Raw genomic sequence first — 17,366 nt, 5'->3', positions numbered from 1 at the left:
GTAGCTAGTCTGCTCAACATCCCACATCACATGAACTCACTGAGGTGCCAGGGGGAAATGTGGAGGATTCACACACTCAAATATCCTGGTAGTGAACAAGGCAGTTAGCCCATTGTTCCTAGGCCATCATTGAAAATAAGAATTTGTTCTTAACTGACTTGCCTAGTTATATAAAGGTAACATTTAAAAATAAAAAGTAGACAAGTTAAGCTTTAGGAATATTAGTGGGAATGTCAGAGCTCTTCTGGGAATGTGCAGCATGGAACGTTTGTGAGAGTGGCAGGAGAGGTATATTCACACACACACACGCAAACAAAGCACACACACACACTAGGCAAGGGGAAGTGGGCATCCACACGCGCCCATATGCAAATAGTTTGGTAACTAACTACCGCAAACCAATAACCCCTGTCTTTCCATGGCATTCCTGCTCACCAGCCAAACCAGAACCCCACCATCTCACAATGACCTCTGTCACAATCACACCATTTAACTATACTAACCCAAAATAACAAGACTGATTCAGACAGTGACAGTGATTTGCATCATCAGTTTGCCTCACCACTTACTTTAGTAAATAAGGCACGAATCTAACAAGAAGTCACTTAGAGAGAGGGAGACAGAGAGGGATTTTTTGGGGCTCAGTTGCCAAGCACAGAGCGATGACTCAGAAGACTGAGCCCTGGTAGAGGGGCCATGCCGGGGACAAATACAGGAGAGAGAGAGAGAGATATAGAGATATCACCCCGCTCCTCCGCTCTCTCCACTGGCTTCCAGTTGAAGCTCGCATCCGCTACAAGACCATGGTGATTGCCTACGGAGCTGTGAAGGGAACGGCACCGCCATACCTTCAGGCTCTGATCAGGCCCTACACCCAAACAAGGGCACTGCGTTCATCCACCTCTGGCCTGCTCGCCTCCCTACCTCTGAGGAAGCACAGTTCCCGCTCAGCCCAGTCAAAACTGTTCGCTGCTCTGGCACCCCAATGGTGGAACAAGCTCCCTCACGACGCCAGGACAGCGGAGTCAATCACCACCTTCCGGAGACACCTGAAACCCCACCTCTTTAAGGAATACCTAGGATAGGATAAAGTAATCCTTCTAACCCCCCCTTAAAAGATTTAGATGCACTATTGTAAAGTGGTTGTTCCACTGGATATCATAAGGTGAACGCACCAATTTGTAAGTCGCTCTGGATAAGAGCGTCTGCTAAATGACTTAAATGTAAATGTAAATATAGAGACAGGGAGAGGAAGAATACCCCTCCCTTACTTCAACTTCATTATTCTCATCCTGTTACAGATACTGTGCTTCAGCATCTCTCACTCTCTCTTCCCATCTCTCACCTCCCTCTCTCTGCCCTGCGGCTGCTAAGCCCCAGGTCAGTGTGCTCGTTTCATTTCCCCTTAGAAACACAAAGGAGGGCAGGCTCATCAAAGTCTCTCTGTCCCTCTGGTTTGGCTGGATACTGAAAGAGAGCCCTATCCTGTTCTCCTCTCCTCCTTTGGGGCCACACTGACTCAACAACCCACTGTTCATATCCCCCCTTTAATACCTCTATTACATGGATGTCTATGTGGGGCCAAAGTGGTGGAACCATGGGACAGGTTACAGCATGTATTGTGGTGACATAACCGTGTGATTGGACCACAGGGCATTGGTATGGAGTCATATGGCCACCGGATCCCAGAAATCATTGTGCCGTGGTTGAATACACCATTTCTCTCTTTCATTATCAATTAAAGTCAATGAAAGCCTTGACTGTTTCTTTGGTAAGGTGGTTTGGACCAGGGAGGTGTGTCAGAGAAAAGGCAGACCACCACACCACTAATAGGACTCCTTAACACTAGAACTGCTAAAGCAGTCACTTTCACTGCTCATTCATTGTATTTATTACTCTGCCATTTAAGTCATGCCCCCCTCAGTCCTTGACTTTTTGCAAATAACCCAGCGTGGCCTGCTCCACTCCTTCGCCCGACAGCGGGGCCTGCTCCACTCCTTCGCCCGACAGCGGGGCCTGCTCCACTCCTTCGCCCGACAGCGGGGCCTGCTCCACTCCTTCGCCCGACAGCGGGGCCTGCTCCACTCCTTCGCCCGACAGCAGGGCCTGCTCCACTCCTTCGCCCGACAGTTGAAGGCACTGTCCCAGTTGATAATTGCCTCAATAATTTCCTCGAAACTGAACCTAAACCGAAACTAATTTCACACATATAACAGATTAAATAAATGAAGTAAAGTATGATGGGGAGAAAGGGAGGGGAAGCGAACGATGCATAATTATGTCTTCACCAGTTGTGAATGGAAAAACAGGATAGGCCATTCTATTGTATTGATCCATTCTAATTAGAATCTTAAATGATATGTACTCTAAATCATTCCACTGAATCACAGCAGTCTTATCAGTCTACTCTGGGCTACTTGGAGCAGGCTACACCGTGAGAACATGCTGAACGGCTTTCAATATCTGGGAAAATATCTACATTGTGCAGCAGGTGAGTGTTGGAGACCTTACATTGGCATGGGGAGAAATGTCTCCATGGACAATTTCTTAACTTCACTGTCATTGGCGAACAATTTGCTTGTAAAGAAAACAAGTCTGGCTGGCACCATGAACAAAGTGAGATGGGAGCTCCCTACCTCTGCAAAATAAGGCACCTGCACAGCTGTTGTACTCCTCAACAGTGCTGAAGAATGACAAGACAACGGAACACAAAGAGAAAACCGGAGACTATTACGCACTATAACCAAACAAAGGTGTCAAAGTGTGTTAAAGCAAGTGAAATTGATGAAGATTTGAGTCAACTGTTAGGACAAGGGATAACAGCTAAATGAAGTCCAACTGATGAAGATGCACACAATATAAGCGCGAGCTGACAACAACTGACTATTTTTGACTGCTGTCATATCAACACTTACAGTTGAAATCGGAAGGTTACATGCACCTTAGCCAAATACATTTAAACTCTGTTTTTCACAATTCCTGACATTTAATTGTAGTAAAAATTCCCTGTCTTAGGTCATTTAGGATCACCACTTTATTTTAAGAATGTGAAATGTCAGAATAATAGTAGAGAGAATGATTTATTTCAGCTTTTATTTCTTTCATCACATTCCCTGTGGGTCAGAAGTTTACATACACTCAATTAGTATTTGGTAGCATTGCCTTTAAATTGTTTAACTTGGGTCAAACATTTCGGGTAGCCTTCCACAAGCTTCCCACAATTCCTCCTGACAGCTGGTGTAACCGAGTCAGGTTTGTAGGCCTCCTTGCTCGCACACGCTTTTTCAGTTAAAGATAAGATTCTCGTTAATCTAACCACAATATCAGATTTCAAAAAGGCTTTACGGCGAAAGCAAAACATTAGATTATGTTAGCACATCACCTAAACAAGAAAAACCAAACTGCCATTTTCCAAGTTTAGAGAGGCGTCACAAAAACCAGAAATACAGCTAAAATTAATTACTAACCTTTGACGATCTTCATCAGATGACACTCCCAGGACTCAATGTTAGACAATACATGTATGTTTTGTTAGATAAAGTTCATATTTATATCCCAAAAAATCATTTTTTTGGATATAAAAATTGGCGTGTGATCACACATTGGCGCGTGATGTTCAGAAAATGTATTGCCACCCAAAACTTCCTGTGAATGAGCACATCAATTTACAAAAATACTCATCATAAACGTTGATAAACTTTAGGGTCTTTTTAACATAAAACGTCGATAATATTCCAACCGGACAATAGCGTATTCATTCCAGAAGAAAAAGAAGGAACAGCGCGCTCCCGTGCTCGCGCATAACCAAGTCCTTTGTCCTCAGGCAGTCCACTGATTGACTGAGCTCCTATTCTCTGCCCAGTAACAGGAGAAGGATGAAACAAGTTTCTAAAGGCTGTTGACAGCCAATGGAAGCCTTAGGAAGTGCAACGTGACCCCACAGACACTGTAGTTTCGATAGGGATTCAAAAGAAAAACTACAATTCTCAGATTTCCCACTTCCTGGTTGGATTTTTCTCAGGTTTTTGCCTGCCATATGAGGTCTGTTATACTCACAGACATCATTCAAACAGTTTTAGAAACTTCAAAGTGTTTTCTATCCAAGTCTACTAATAATATGCATATCCTACCTTCTGAGTCTGAGTAGCAGGCAGTTTAATTTGGGCACGTTTTTCATCCGAACGTGAAAATACTGCCCCTTATCCTTAACAGGTTTTAAAGGCACAGTCAACTTCGTGTATGTACACTTCTAAGAAAAATTACTTGTGTCATAAACAAAATAGATATCCTAACCGACTTGCCAAAACTATAGTTTGTTAACAGGAAATTTGTGGAGTGGTTGAAAAACGAGTTTTAATGACTCCAGCCTAAGTGTATGTAAACTTCCGACTTCAACTGTATATTGATTATAATGCTACTGCTGCTTTTGCCTCGAGTTTCACTATTTATCAAGGCCACTTCACGCTTATAATGATGTTTAGGTTACTGATGTTTTCATCTTTTGACCGTGCGTATTGGTGGTTGGGGTATGTTTTGTGTATATATAAAAATAAGCTGTTACCGTGTCCAACACATATACTTTCTGTTTCATAGTTGTAACAAAGGAACTCCACTAAGAACATTTCTTGAACACCTGATTTTAGTTTTTTGCGTATAGTGTACAGTAACAAACGAATGAAAATGCTATTGAGTTCTTTGAAATAAAATAAAAATCGTATTCTAATGTTACCCAAGGCCTTCATAAACACAATCAAATAAAAATTTTTGCGACAGCATATATAAAAAATATGAATTCCACTGTTAGAATGTTGCAGTCAGAATGACTGCTCATTAGCTTGAAGGCGGACCATTAGAGGCCCAGCAGTTCTAGTGTTAACAGTCTGATCCCAGCTACTACTGATAAATCAGCAGCCACATCTCACTGGCAGCACTGCAGCCTCACACCAGAGAGCCTCCCGCTCCGTCTCTCTCTCTCCAGTGTCTTTCTGCAAATCCATCTCTCTTGCTCTCTCAGCCTGGTGACAGACTGCTGCAGCTGTCAGTGAAACATGGGAACAGGGCTGCAGAGTAGACCCCCTCCTCCTCCCCTTCTCTATGGCAGGGCTCAGGGTGAGCTGGGTGTCTGGTACTGGACTGTACTGGACAGACTCTGATATAGGTCTCCATACTAGGGGATTGGGACTGTGGCCCCTGGTTGAGTAGACATTGGACAGGCTGTTTTATAGCCTCCCAGCTAGTCAGAGCAGAGATTGGGGTACTAAATATATGGCTAGATCCACCAACAATAGGAAGTATCTTACCGGATGATGTCCTTGTGTCCGTTGCGTGCGGCGAGGTGCAGTGGAGTGTTGAAGCCTGAGTCTGCAGGTTCCTTACTATTACCCTCTAACAGAGCCACCACCATGTTACTGCTCAACAACAGCTGAGCAACCTGACAGGAGGAGGGAGGTCAAGAAAGTCATAAAGCCATGGAGACCAGAAGAGAGGAGAAAGGGAAATTGAAGGAGAGAGAGCGAGAGAGAGAGAAGAGAGAGCGAGAGAAAGCGAGAGAAGGGGGGGAGGAAGGGTGATAAAGAAAAGACAGGGTGATGAGTACATGCTTCAATTGTTACCAACACATGTACATTTCATGCAGTGTTAGGACAAGGGACAACGCACACACACAAGTTTGAAACCTTTAGGAGTTCTGTGATTTGACATGTGAGGACCCACAGGTGAGTGTGAGGTAAAACAGGAGTGACCCAGGGGCATAAACAACCACACATCTGGTCCACACACTGGATGACACCTCAACACCCACTGACTGACTACTGCTGCTGGGAAACTGGTCTGGGACAGAGGACAGGAGGACAACACAAAGGGAAAGAGAGGGGAAAGGAGAGAGAGAAAGGAAGAGTGGAAGGAGAGAGAGAGAAATAGAAATAGGGAGGGCCTCGCCACACCCTGGCACCCCAACACAGCAGCTGATGCCCAAACACACACACACACACACACACACACACACAGACACAGACACACAGACACACAGACACACAGACACACAGACACACAGACACACAGACACACACACACACACGGTGGAGCCAGTGTCAGCATTCTAAAGATATCCCATTCTAAATAAATCCTGGGGGACAATAGTTACAGGCTAACTCTCTCAAGTCTCATTTAACAAACACACAAGCACAAACAAAGCTGCCCAGCAAACCTTCCAGTAATAGAAGTTACAGACGGACTTGCCAATACTTCCTCTCCAGCCCACATCCAGATAAATAAGAACGAAAGACAAGGGGATTTTCCAGCCCAGTAGGAGAGGAGAGCAGCGTTCACAATGTGTGTGTGTGTGTGTGTGTGTGTGTGTGTGTGTGTGTGTGTGTGTACACACTATTACTTCACCCTGGCTTGGTTCGGCTTCACACTGTCCTATCCAAATTAAACGCTGCTGCAGCACTATTTATGACCAGGGACTTTGATTGAGGCAGCACACAGAGTTTGAAATACACTCACATTGGCTTGGTGGTGTTTGAATGGCTATAGGAACTGACAAATTCATATACAAAGCTATTGTGCGGTCAGGGAGAGAGAGTTGTTTCTGAAATTGTCAAACTGGTTTAATGATGCAGGCTTAAACTGCCCAATTCACCATTAAGTCATAGTAACCAAATGAAAATTTGAGATGGAGAGTATGAAAAATTAGAATAACTGTGCTCAAGGGAGAGAGAAAGAGAGGAGAAATGTTTAGAGAGAAGTACATGTGCTCCAGTAAGAAAACCAGCATGCTCAAGGATGAGAGAGACAGAAAGAAAGACAAAGTAAAGAATGCAGAAGTGAGATATATTTGATGGAAGAGGAGCAGTCGTGACAACGCAGCCCATCCCAGCTCCAGTGGGGTTGTACTGTCCAGCTGTGACCCCTGTCTGTCTAGACTAACACAGGCCATGACAGAGTTCCATCACTCTCACAGCAGGCTGCAGCCCCCGTCTGTCCAGACTAACACAGGCCATGACAGAGTTCCATCACTCCCACAGCAGGCTGCAGCCCCCCTGTCTGTCTAGACTAACACAGGCCATGACAGAGTTCCATCACTCCCACAGCAGGCTGCAGCCCCCGTCTGTCCAGACTAACACAGGCCATGACAGAGTTCCATCACTCTCACAGCAGGCTGCAGCCCCCGTCTGTCTAGACTAACACAGGCCATGACAGAGTTCCATCACTCCCACAGCAGGCTGCAGCCCCTGTCTGTCTAGACTAACACAGGCCATGACAGAGTTCCATCACTCCCACAGCAGGCTGCAGCCCCCCTGTCTGTCTAGACTAACACAGGCCATGACAGAGTTCCATCACTCCCACAGCAGGCTGCAGCCCCCCTGTCTGTCTAGACTAACACAGGCCATGACAGAGTTCCATCACTCCCACAGCAGGCTGCAGCCCCTGTCTGTCCAGACTAACACAGGCCATGACAGAGTTCCATCACTCCCACAGCAGGCTGCAGCCCCCCTGTCTGTCTAGACTAACACAGGCCATGACAGAGTTCAATCACTCCCACAGCAGGCTGCAGCCCCCCTGTCTGTCTAGACAAACACAGGCCATGACAGAGTTCCATCACTTACACTCTGTGAACCTGGGCCAGTGGTGGGGGAGGAGAAACACACACAGTCTTACCTTGACTCTCCCGAACTCACAGGCCAGGTCTAGGGGGGTCTTCTTGGTTTTGTTGATCAGACAGGGGTTGGACTGGTGCTGCAGCAGCATCTCAGACTGAGAGAAACAGACAGACAGGGAAACACACACACACACACAAAATCAAATACCATACACACTGTCACCGGGGCCATTAGGGGAGTAGGTTATGTTATGTGGATGTGGTCATGCAGATAATATTACAACACACATAGCCAGGGAGATGATGTCAGATGATCAGCACCTGGTGCTGCCTGCCGTATCCAAGGACACAGAGTATTTGGTGAAAACAGACAGTCCATTAGCCCTGGTCATTCTGCTCTGGGAATACATAGTAGACTAGAGGACCGGAGGCTGTTACATTCAAATGGGACTTCATGGTCTGTGTAGATAAATGCTTTTCACACAAACTGTGGTCCTAAAAGGCTTACAAATCAATTCATGTGGCGTAACCAGAACACATCCTGACAATGCTTGTAGCATAGTTCCTGATCTATTTCCCAATTATTTGAATTCCATTGCATTTGTTTTTTTCTTTGCGCTCAATGCGCAGTTTCTCTAGAGATAAATCAGATCAAAGCCGGACTGTGCGATGTAGTAGGGAGTTGTAGTTTCCAACAGGCCAATATTCTACAAAGTTTAGCGCAGAAAACGTGGGTAATTAACTACAATGACCATAATCCATTGCATGCCCACTTGTTCCGTCTGTGTGGGGCATACACAGAGGGAGCGCACGATTTAGAGCAGTTGCGCACCGTCTACCATCATGGGACTTGTTTTCATTGTTTTATTCTGTTTTGTCAAAGCGAAAACCATGACTTTTAAATCGGACCAAAACCGAACCGATTTATCACTCAGCACTACAGGGGGTAAGACGGGGACGGACGGGGGTTAGTAACAAAGACAAGGTCCCTAATCCCCCTAAACTTGATCACCCCAGATCACCTGACCCCCCATCATTACCCCCTCAATCCCTACAAATCCAATACCCCTCACCGGCCTCGTTCTTCTCTCTCCCGGCCTCTCTCCCTCTCCAATCCAGTCACACCACCATGCCTCTCCTCTCCCAGCTTGCTACGTATCCCCTAACCCCTCAATCCCTTAAATGACTGTACCACCAACCACCACTCATCCTACTCTATCCCCCTGCCATGTCACATCTGTTTTGGGGCTATGGCTGTGATTTGTTGACAGTTTGTTTACTGTTTAAGACTTAAAGTGGACTGACCAAACATGACCACACACATCTACATCTCAGATAAGTGACCCACAGTAAACCAGTATCAGCTTTGTGGACAGAACAGCATACATTCCACCCAATCCAGCAGAATGGGGATATTTGTTGACAGTGCTTAACGATGGCTGTGTGTAGTGTCATGCCTGTTGTGTAGAGCTCAGTGTGTGTATGTGTGTGTCTGTCTGTCTCTGTGAGTGTGTGTCTGTGTACTGACCACATCATAGTGTCCGTACTGTGCGGCCAGGTGCAGGGGGATGTGTCCATCCTGTGAGACCCCATTGACTCCAGCTCCGGCCCGCAGCAGCAGAAGGACAGAGTCAGCCTTGCCCTGCCATGCTGCATAGTGGAGCGGACGCATACCTGCAGGAGGCAGCACATCTATGATCATTGCGAAAATATTCACCCCCCTTGGCATTTTTCCAACTTTGTTGCCTAACAACCTGGAATTAAAATTGATTTTTAGCAGGTTTGTATCATTTGAGTTACACAACATGCCTACCACGTTGAAGATGCAAAATATTTTTTATTGTGAAACAAACAAGAAATGAGACCAAAATAACAGAAAACTTGAGCGTGCATAACTATTCACCCCCCCCAAAGTCAATACTTTGTAGAGCCACCTTTTGCAGCAATTATAGCTGCAAGTCTCTTGGGGTATGTCTCTATAAGCTTGGTACATCTAGCCACTGGGATTTTTGCCCATTCTTCAAGGCAAAACTGCTCCAGCTCCTTCAAGTTGGATGGGTTCCGCTGGTGTACAGGAATCTTTACGTCATACCACAGATTCTCAATTGGATTGAGGTCTGGGCTTTGACTAGGCCATTCCAAGACATTTAAATGTTTCCCCTTTAACCACTCAAGTGTTGCTTTAGCAGTATGCTTAGGGTCATTGTCCTGCTGGAAGGTGAACCTCCATCCCAGTCTCAAATCTCTGGGAGGCAAACAGGTTTCCTTCAAGAATTTCCCTGTATTTAGCACCACCCATCATTCCTTCAATTTTGACCAGTTTCCCAGTCCCTGCCAATGAAATACATCCCCACAGCATGATGCTGCCACCACCATGCTTCACTGTGGGGATGGTGTTCTCCGGGTGATGAGAGGTGTTGGGTTTGCGCCAGACATAGCATTTTCCTTGATGGCCAAAAAGCTCAATTTTAGTCTCATCTGACCAGAGTACCTTCTTCCATATATTTGGGGAGTCTCCCACATGCCTTTTGGCGAACACCAAATGTGTTTTCTTATTTTTTTCTTCAAGCAATGGCTTTTGTCTGGCTATTCTTCCGTAAAGCCCAGCTCTGTGGAGTATATGTCTTAAAGTCGTCCTTTGGACAGATACTCCAATCCCCGCTGTGGAGCTTCGCAGCTCCTTCAGGGTTATCTTTGGTCTCTTTGTTGCCTCTCTGATTAATGCCCTCCTTGCCTGGTCTGAGTTTTGGTGGGCGGCCCTCTCTTGGCAGGTTTGTTGTGCCATATTCTTTCCATTATTTAATAATGGATTTAACGGTGCTCTGTGGGATGTTCAAAGTTTCGGATATTTTTTATAACCCAACCCTGATCTGTACTTCTCCACAATTTTGACCCTGACCGGTTTGGAGAGCTCCTTGGTCTTCATAGAGCCCCTTGCTTAGTGGTGTTGCAGACGCTGTGGCCTTTCAGAACAGGTGTATATACACTGAGATCGTGTGACAGATCATGTGACACTTAGATTGCACACAGGTGGACTATATTTAACAAATTATGTGACTTCTGAAGGTAATTGGTTCCACCAGATCTTATTTAGGTGCTTCATAGCAAAGGGAGTGAATACATATGCACACACCACTTTTCCGTTTAAAAAAATATATATATTTTGTGAAACAAGTAATTTTTTTCAAAAAACAAGTTATTTTGTGTATGTCCATTACATGAAATCCAAATAAAAATCCATTTAAATGACAGGTTGTAATGCAACAAAATAGGAAAAACACCAAGGGGGTGAATACTTTTGCAAGGCACTGTACAATACACATATAAACAAACACAAGACAGACAGAAGTACAGTAGACATTTTTGGGTTATCCATATGAAAGCTGATATTAAAATCACAATGTGTTCCACAGATGGAACTAATATAATGTACCAGCTGATATACAGTAGAATCACAAGACATTGTGTACGTTACTAATAAAAACATCACAGATGATATGAATTAAAGGCAAGTCTGTTTGTACTGAGGCACATGTCGCTAACTGGTCTGAGATCTGTATGTACCAGCTAACATGAAATCTCAAGACAATGTGTGCCACTGATAGAAAACATCAGAGATAATGTCTGTGCTGACTGAGATGATCTCACTGAGACCTGTGTTAGCTGTTTTGCTAGCTGATCTGAGAGCAGGTGATAAATAGTGCTGTGTCTCACCGTTCCTGTCCTTGATGTCCACGGTGGCCTGGGCCTCCAGCAGCACAGACAGCAGGTCTGTAGTTCCGGTCAGAGCAGCATGGTGGAGAGCTGAGAACCTGAAGACAATAACACACAGAAAGATGGAGGGATATAGTACAGAAGCACAATGACAACGGAGAAGAGGAAATGGGAAGATGACGTTTGGAGAGATAGTTCTGTAGAGACATAGTATAGTTGAGTGAAAGACACAATTGAGAGGGCATTGGGATTGTTTGGCAATGAGACATAGAGAGACACAGAGACAGAGAGAGAAAGAGACAGACAGAGAGAGACACAGAGACAGAGAGAGAAAGAGACAGACAGAGAGAGACAGAGACACAGAGAGAGAAAGAGACACAGAGCGAGAGAAAGAGACAGACAGAGCGAGAGAGAGACACAGCGAGAGAGAGAGAGAGAGACACAGAGAGAGAGAGAGAGAGAGACACAGAGAGAGAGAGAGACACAGAGAGAGAGAGACACAGAGAGAGAGAGAGAGACACAGAGAGAGAGAGAGAGACACAGAGAGAGAGAGACACACAGAGAGAGAGAGAGAGACACAGAGAGAGAGAGAGAGACACAGAGAGAGAGAGAGAGACACAGAGAGAGAGAGAGACACAGAGAGAGAGAGACACAGAGAGAGAGAGAGACACAGAGAGAGAGACACAGAGAGAGAGAGACACAGAGAGAGAGACACAGAGAGAGAGAGACACAGAGAGAGAGAGACACAGACAGAGAGAGACACAGACAGAGAGAGACACAGACAGAGAGAGACACAGACAGAGAGAGACACAGACAGAGAGAGACACAGACAGAGACAGACAGACAGACAGACAGACAGACAGCCAGAGAGACAGACAGACAGACAGACAGACAGACAGACAGACAGACAGACAGACAGCCAGACAGACAGCCAGAGAGACAGCCAGAGAGCCAGTACTCTTCCATTAGCCCAATAACACACCACAGCCTTGAGCTGTTAGTCACACACTCATCCTCTCACTGGTGACGATTCAATTAAAGTCTGCATGTGATCTGATGGTAAAGTCAATGGAAAACAACCTCTTCAATATGTAGAAAGAGGCCACAATATAAAGCAAAGCCAGGCTCAGCCAGAACCCTGCTCTGGGCTGTGGGCTGAGGGCTGTGTTATTGGGCAGTAGTGTAGAAGCCAGACAGCCAGTAGTCCAGGATTCACTAGACACCAGGAGACATGAATAACTGGAAAGATAATGGAGCTGGAGGCTTTGGCTCAATCAAGACCAGACTCCCCCCATCCTCATCCAGACAGTCTCTCCCCCCTCCTCACTTTTTCTCTCTTTGTTGTTCAGCTTTTTTTTGCTTTTTTTCGGGAGAAAGGGAGGGGGGTAGTAAATAAAAAATGAAAGCCCCCAAACTGTGGGAGGGAGGATTTGGCACCCCCCCATCATGTTTTATGAGTGCCATGACGTGTGTGTGTGTGTTGTCGGGGCATGCCAACACAAAGTGTGGCCTCTAGAGGTGACAGCTCAGAGGGGAGGAAGGACTCAACTCATCAGGCTGGTGAGTAACAGTCCTGCCTCCAGCACCACCGTCAAGTCCAAACACCACAGATATAAATCTCCCCTCTCACACACAGGTCCAGGCCGCAGCCACAGCCTGCAGCCACAGCCTGCAGCCACCACCATCCACATGGACAGGAGAGAGGGAGGAAGCTGCCAGAACATAATATACCGTACAGCATCTAACCATAAATAACCAGACCAGAGACACGAGAGGCGGTCGGTACTAGAGAGAGAGAGAGAGAGAGGCGGTCGGTACTAGAGAGAGAGAGAGGCGGTCTGTACTAGAGAGAGAGAGAGGCGGTCGGTACTAGAGAGAGAGAGAGGCGGTCGGTACTAGAGAGAGAGAGAGAGAGAGAGAGAGAGAGAGAGAGAGAGAGAGAGGCGGTCGGTACTAGAGAGAGAGAGAGAGAGGCGGTCTGTACTAGAGAGAGAGAGAGGCGGTCGGTACTAGAGAGAGAGAGAGAGAGAGAGAGAGAGAGAGAGAGAGAGACAGTCTGTACTAGAGAGAGAGAGAGGCGGTCGGTACTAGAGAGAGAGAGAGAGAGAGAGAGAGAGAGGCGGTCGGTACTAGAGAGAGAGAGAGAGACAGTCTGTACTAGAGAGAGACAGTCTGTACTAGAGAGAGAGAGAGACAGTCTGTACTAGAGAGAGAGACAGTCGGTACTAGAGAGAGAGAGAGAGAGAGAGAGAGACGGTCTGTACTAGAGAGAGAGAGAGACGGTCTGTACTAGAGAGAGAGAGACAGTCTGTACTAGAGAGAGAGAGACAGTCTGTACTAGAGAGAGAGAGAGACAGTCTGTACTAGAGAGAGAGAGAGACAGTCTGTACTAGAGAGAGAGAGAGACAGTCTGTACTAGAGAGAGAGAGACAGTCTGTACTAGAGAGAGAGAGACAGTCTGTACTAGAGAGAGAGAGACAGTCTGTACTAGAGAGAGAGAGAGACAGTCTGTACTAGAGAGAGACAGTCTGTACTAGAGAGAGACAGTCTGTACTAGAGAGAGAGACAGTCTGTACTAGAGAGAGAGACAGTCTGTACTAGAGAGAGAGACAGTCTGTACTAGAGAGAGAGAGAGAGACAGTCTGTACTAGAGAGAGAGAGAGAGAGAGAGAGACAGTCTGTACTAGAGAGAGAGAGAGAGAGAGAGAGACAGTCTGTACTAGAGAGAGAGAGACAGTCTGTACGAGAGAGAGAGAGACAGTCTACTAGAGAGAGAGAGAGAGACAGTCTACTAGAGAGAGAGACAGTCGGTACTAGAGAGAGAGAGACAGTCGGTACTAGAGAGAGAGAGACAGTCTGTACTAGAGAGAGAGAGAGAGACAGTCTGTACTAGAGAGAGAGAGACAGTCTGTACTAGAGAGAGAGAGAGACAGTCTGTACTAGAGAGAGAGAGACAGTCTGTACTAGAGAGAGAGAGACAGTCTGTACTAGAGAGAGAGAGACAGTCTGTACTAGAGAGAGAGAGAGACAGTCTGTACTAGAGAGAGAGACAGTCTGTACTAGAGAGAGAGACAGTCTGTACTAGAGAGAGAGACAGTCTGTACTAGAGAGAGAGACAGTCTGTACTAGAGAGAGAGAGAGACAGTCTGTACTAGAGAGAGAGAGACAGTCTGTACTAGAGAGAGACAGTCTGTACTAGAGAGAGAGAGAGACAGTCTGTACTAGAGAGAGAGAGAGACAGTCTGTACTAGAGAGAGAGACAGTCTGTACTAGAGAGAGAGAGACAGTCTGTACTAGAGAGAGAGAGACAGTCTGTACTAGAGAGAGAGACAGTCTGTACTAGAGAGAGAGAGACAGTCAGTACTAGAGAGAGAGAGAGAGACAGTCTGTACTAGAGAGAGAGAGAGAGAGAGAGAGAGAGAGAGAGAGAGAGAGACAGTCTGTACTAGAGAGAGAGAGAGAGAGAGAGAGAGAGAGTCTGTACTAGAGAGAGAGACAGTCTGTACGAGAGAGAGAGAGACAGTCTAAATAGAGAGAGAGAGAGAGACAGTCTGACTAGAGAGAGAGAGAGTCGGTACTAGAGAGAGAGAGACAGTCGGTACTAGAGAGAGAGAGACAGTCTGTACTAGAGAGAGAGAGAGACAGTCTGTACTAGAGAGAGAGAGAGACAGTCTGTACTAGAGAGAGAGAGACAGTCTGTACTAGAGAGAGAGAGACAGTCTGTACTAGAGAGAGAGAGACAGTCTGTACTAGAGAGAGAGAGACAGTCTGTACTAGAGAGAGAGAGACAGTCTGTACTAGAGAGAGAGAGACAGTCTGTACGAGAGAGAGAGAGACAGTCTACTAGAGAGAGAGACAGTCTACTAGAGAGAGAGACAGTCTACTAGAGAGAGAGAGACAGTCTACTAGAGAGAGAGACATGCTGTACTAGAGAGAGAGAGAGAGAGAGAGAGAGACAGACAGTCTGTACTAGAGAGAGAGAGAGAGACAGACAGTCTGTACTAGAGAGAGAGAGAGAGAGAGACAGAGACAGACAGTCTGTACTAGAGAGAGAGAGAGAGAGAGAGAGAGAGAGAGAGAGAGAGAGAGAGAGACAGAGACAGACAGTCTGTACTATAGCTCTACAGGGTGTTTTGAAGTAAATTGTGCCTCAGTGGGCATGTAGCACTTCCTGTCTCTCTACCAGAGGGAGTTGTGTACTATGAAGGGAGGCTGGGGGGTTCTGCTGTGTCTAGCTACAGTGACCGACAGGGCCAGGATCATCTCTAAGAGTAATGGCATAGAATGAGGGAGAGAGGGAGGGGGAAGGAGAGAGAGCTAGAGGAGGGGTGGAAGAGAGATTCTAATCCCTCTGTTCAATCCAGCAGCCTGACTGAGATGTGATAAAATAATCTGACATTAAAAATGCATGTGTGAGGGAGCATCTCTGCAAACAGCCTAGTTATTAGGACAGCTTCTAAAATCTAAAACAATGTCTGTCTATTGGTGGATAGGAAACAAGTTTGCTCCAGTCCGAAGTCTATGGAGGGACCTCAGAGTAAAGACAAAGGCCTACTGTAAAGACTGAGGTATCTTAGACATATGACAACGCAAATAGAAAGGTATCAAGTTTGATAATGCGATACTAAATACGGCTTACCTGGAGGCTTCTTAATTCATTTAATAGAGTATCATAGACTGATCTTACCATTATGTCAGGATATTATAATGGAGATACCGTGAGCTGCGCTCCAGGGCTTCCTCACACAAAGAGAGTCTGAAGAAAGAGCACAAGTAGGGGAGACTAGAAATGCAGGGCAAGAAACTGATATTTTGTGTGAATAAAACCAGCTGCTGAGGCCCAGACTAGGGATGAGCACAAGTGCTGTCACGATACAAGTATTTTGACTTGGATGCTGATACCAGGTTTAGTATCACGACTGGTGCAGTGGTCTAAGGCACTGCATCTCAGTGGTTCGATTCCAGGCTGTACCACATCCGGCCGTGATTGGGAGTCCCATAAGGCGACTCACAATTGGCCCAGCGTCGTCCGGGTTTGGCCGGGGTAGGCCGTCATGGTAAATAAGAATTTGTTTTTAACCGACTTGCCTAGTTAAATAAAGGTTAAATAAAAACAACACTCTATACCGAAACGATAACACAGAGAGAATGTGATTTTTCAGTTTGTTCGGCATTTAAAAAAAGATAAACTACATTGGAAGTTCTTAGTCCACAACAATGACTAAACCACATCAGGGGATTACTTGTAAAGTCTGGGAAAAATGGAAGACGTTAATATGTTTTAGTGTAGATACCCTTTGATTCAAGTGCAGACGCTTAGCACTGTTGTTTGGTTAGCGGTGTTTCTGTAGCGCACATGTGATGGAGTTTGCAAAACTATTGGCCACTGAATTGATGCAAATAATCATGATTCTGCCAGGTAGGCATAGACTACTGGGAAAAGCTTTCCACCTACCAGACGGTTATCATTAGCATCCATAATGGTTACACTAAGTGATAGACATACGCGCACCGCACAGACAGGGGCATTCCTGTGTCGTTGCCTCTTCAGAAAATTGCAGGGAATACGAATCCCTGATGCATTCTGGTCATGTATTATGATAATAGATAATTTATTCATTTGCCCAAGTTAAGGTCAATACATTTAGTTCATTTCCAAACGTGAGACACATTTGATAGAACTGAAAGTAACAAAATTTAAGTACAGAGACGTTTTTCATGTTGTAATATTGAGTACAGAAGGGTTGGTGCACCTTACCCCAAATGACTTGATTTCCTAAGTGCTTCTGAAAACACTTCACACCTCTGTGAGAGTCACACACCAAGCAGAGTATACACACACACACACACACACACACACACACACACACACACACACCCTCCCTTTCTTTCGTGAACCTTCAGTTGAGATCTCTCTACACCTAGATGAAACCCGTGTGACGTTGGTCTCATTAGGCCTGCCTTAGGGCCACTTAGCCCAGTGAATCCTGCCTCTATCCTCTGAGGTAGAGCTCGGTTTCCTACCCTAATGCAGCAGGGTTTATTTGGGCCA

The 17,366-nt window shown here is 45.8% G+C and overlaps 1 protein-coding gene across 8 annotated transcripts in view; it reads right to left on the bottom strand.

Annotated features, from left to right (window-relative positions):
* Positions 1 to 17,366, bottom strand: part of LOC106606974 (caskin-2) — a 91,224-nt gene that overhangs the window by 16,327 nt on the left and 57,531 nt on the right. For all 8 annotated transcript variants that reach the window (XM_045720288.1, XM_045720289.1, XM_045720290.1 and 5 more), the window contains exons 4-7: positions 11,315 to 11,412; positions 9,129 to 9,274; positions 7,660 to 7,755; positions 5,301 to 5,431 (exon numbers count right to left, since the gene is read on the bottom strand). In XM_045720288.1, the coding sequence (XP_045576244.1) occupies positions 5,301 to 5,431; positions 7,660 to 7,755; positions 9,129 to 9,274; positions 11,315 to 11,412 (471 nt within the window). The remainder of the gene's footprint in view (positions 1 to 5,300; positions 5,432 to 7,659; positions 7,756 to 9,128; positions 9,275 to 11,314; positions 11,413 to 17,366) is intronic.

This window comes from Salmo salar, chromosome ssa06 (assembly GCF_905237065.1).
Source record: "Salmo salar chromosome ssa06, Ssal_v3.1, whole genome shotgun sequence".
In the NCBI taxonomy this organism is placed as follows: Eukaryota; Metazoa; Chordata; class Actinopteri; order Salmoniformes; family Salmonidae; genus Salmo; species Salmo salar.
This window is presented reverse-complemented; position numbering and strand designations above follow the sequence as displayed.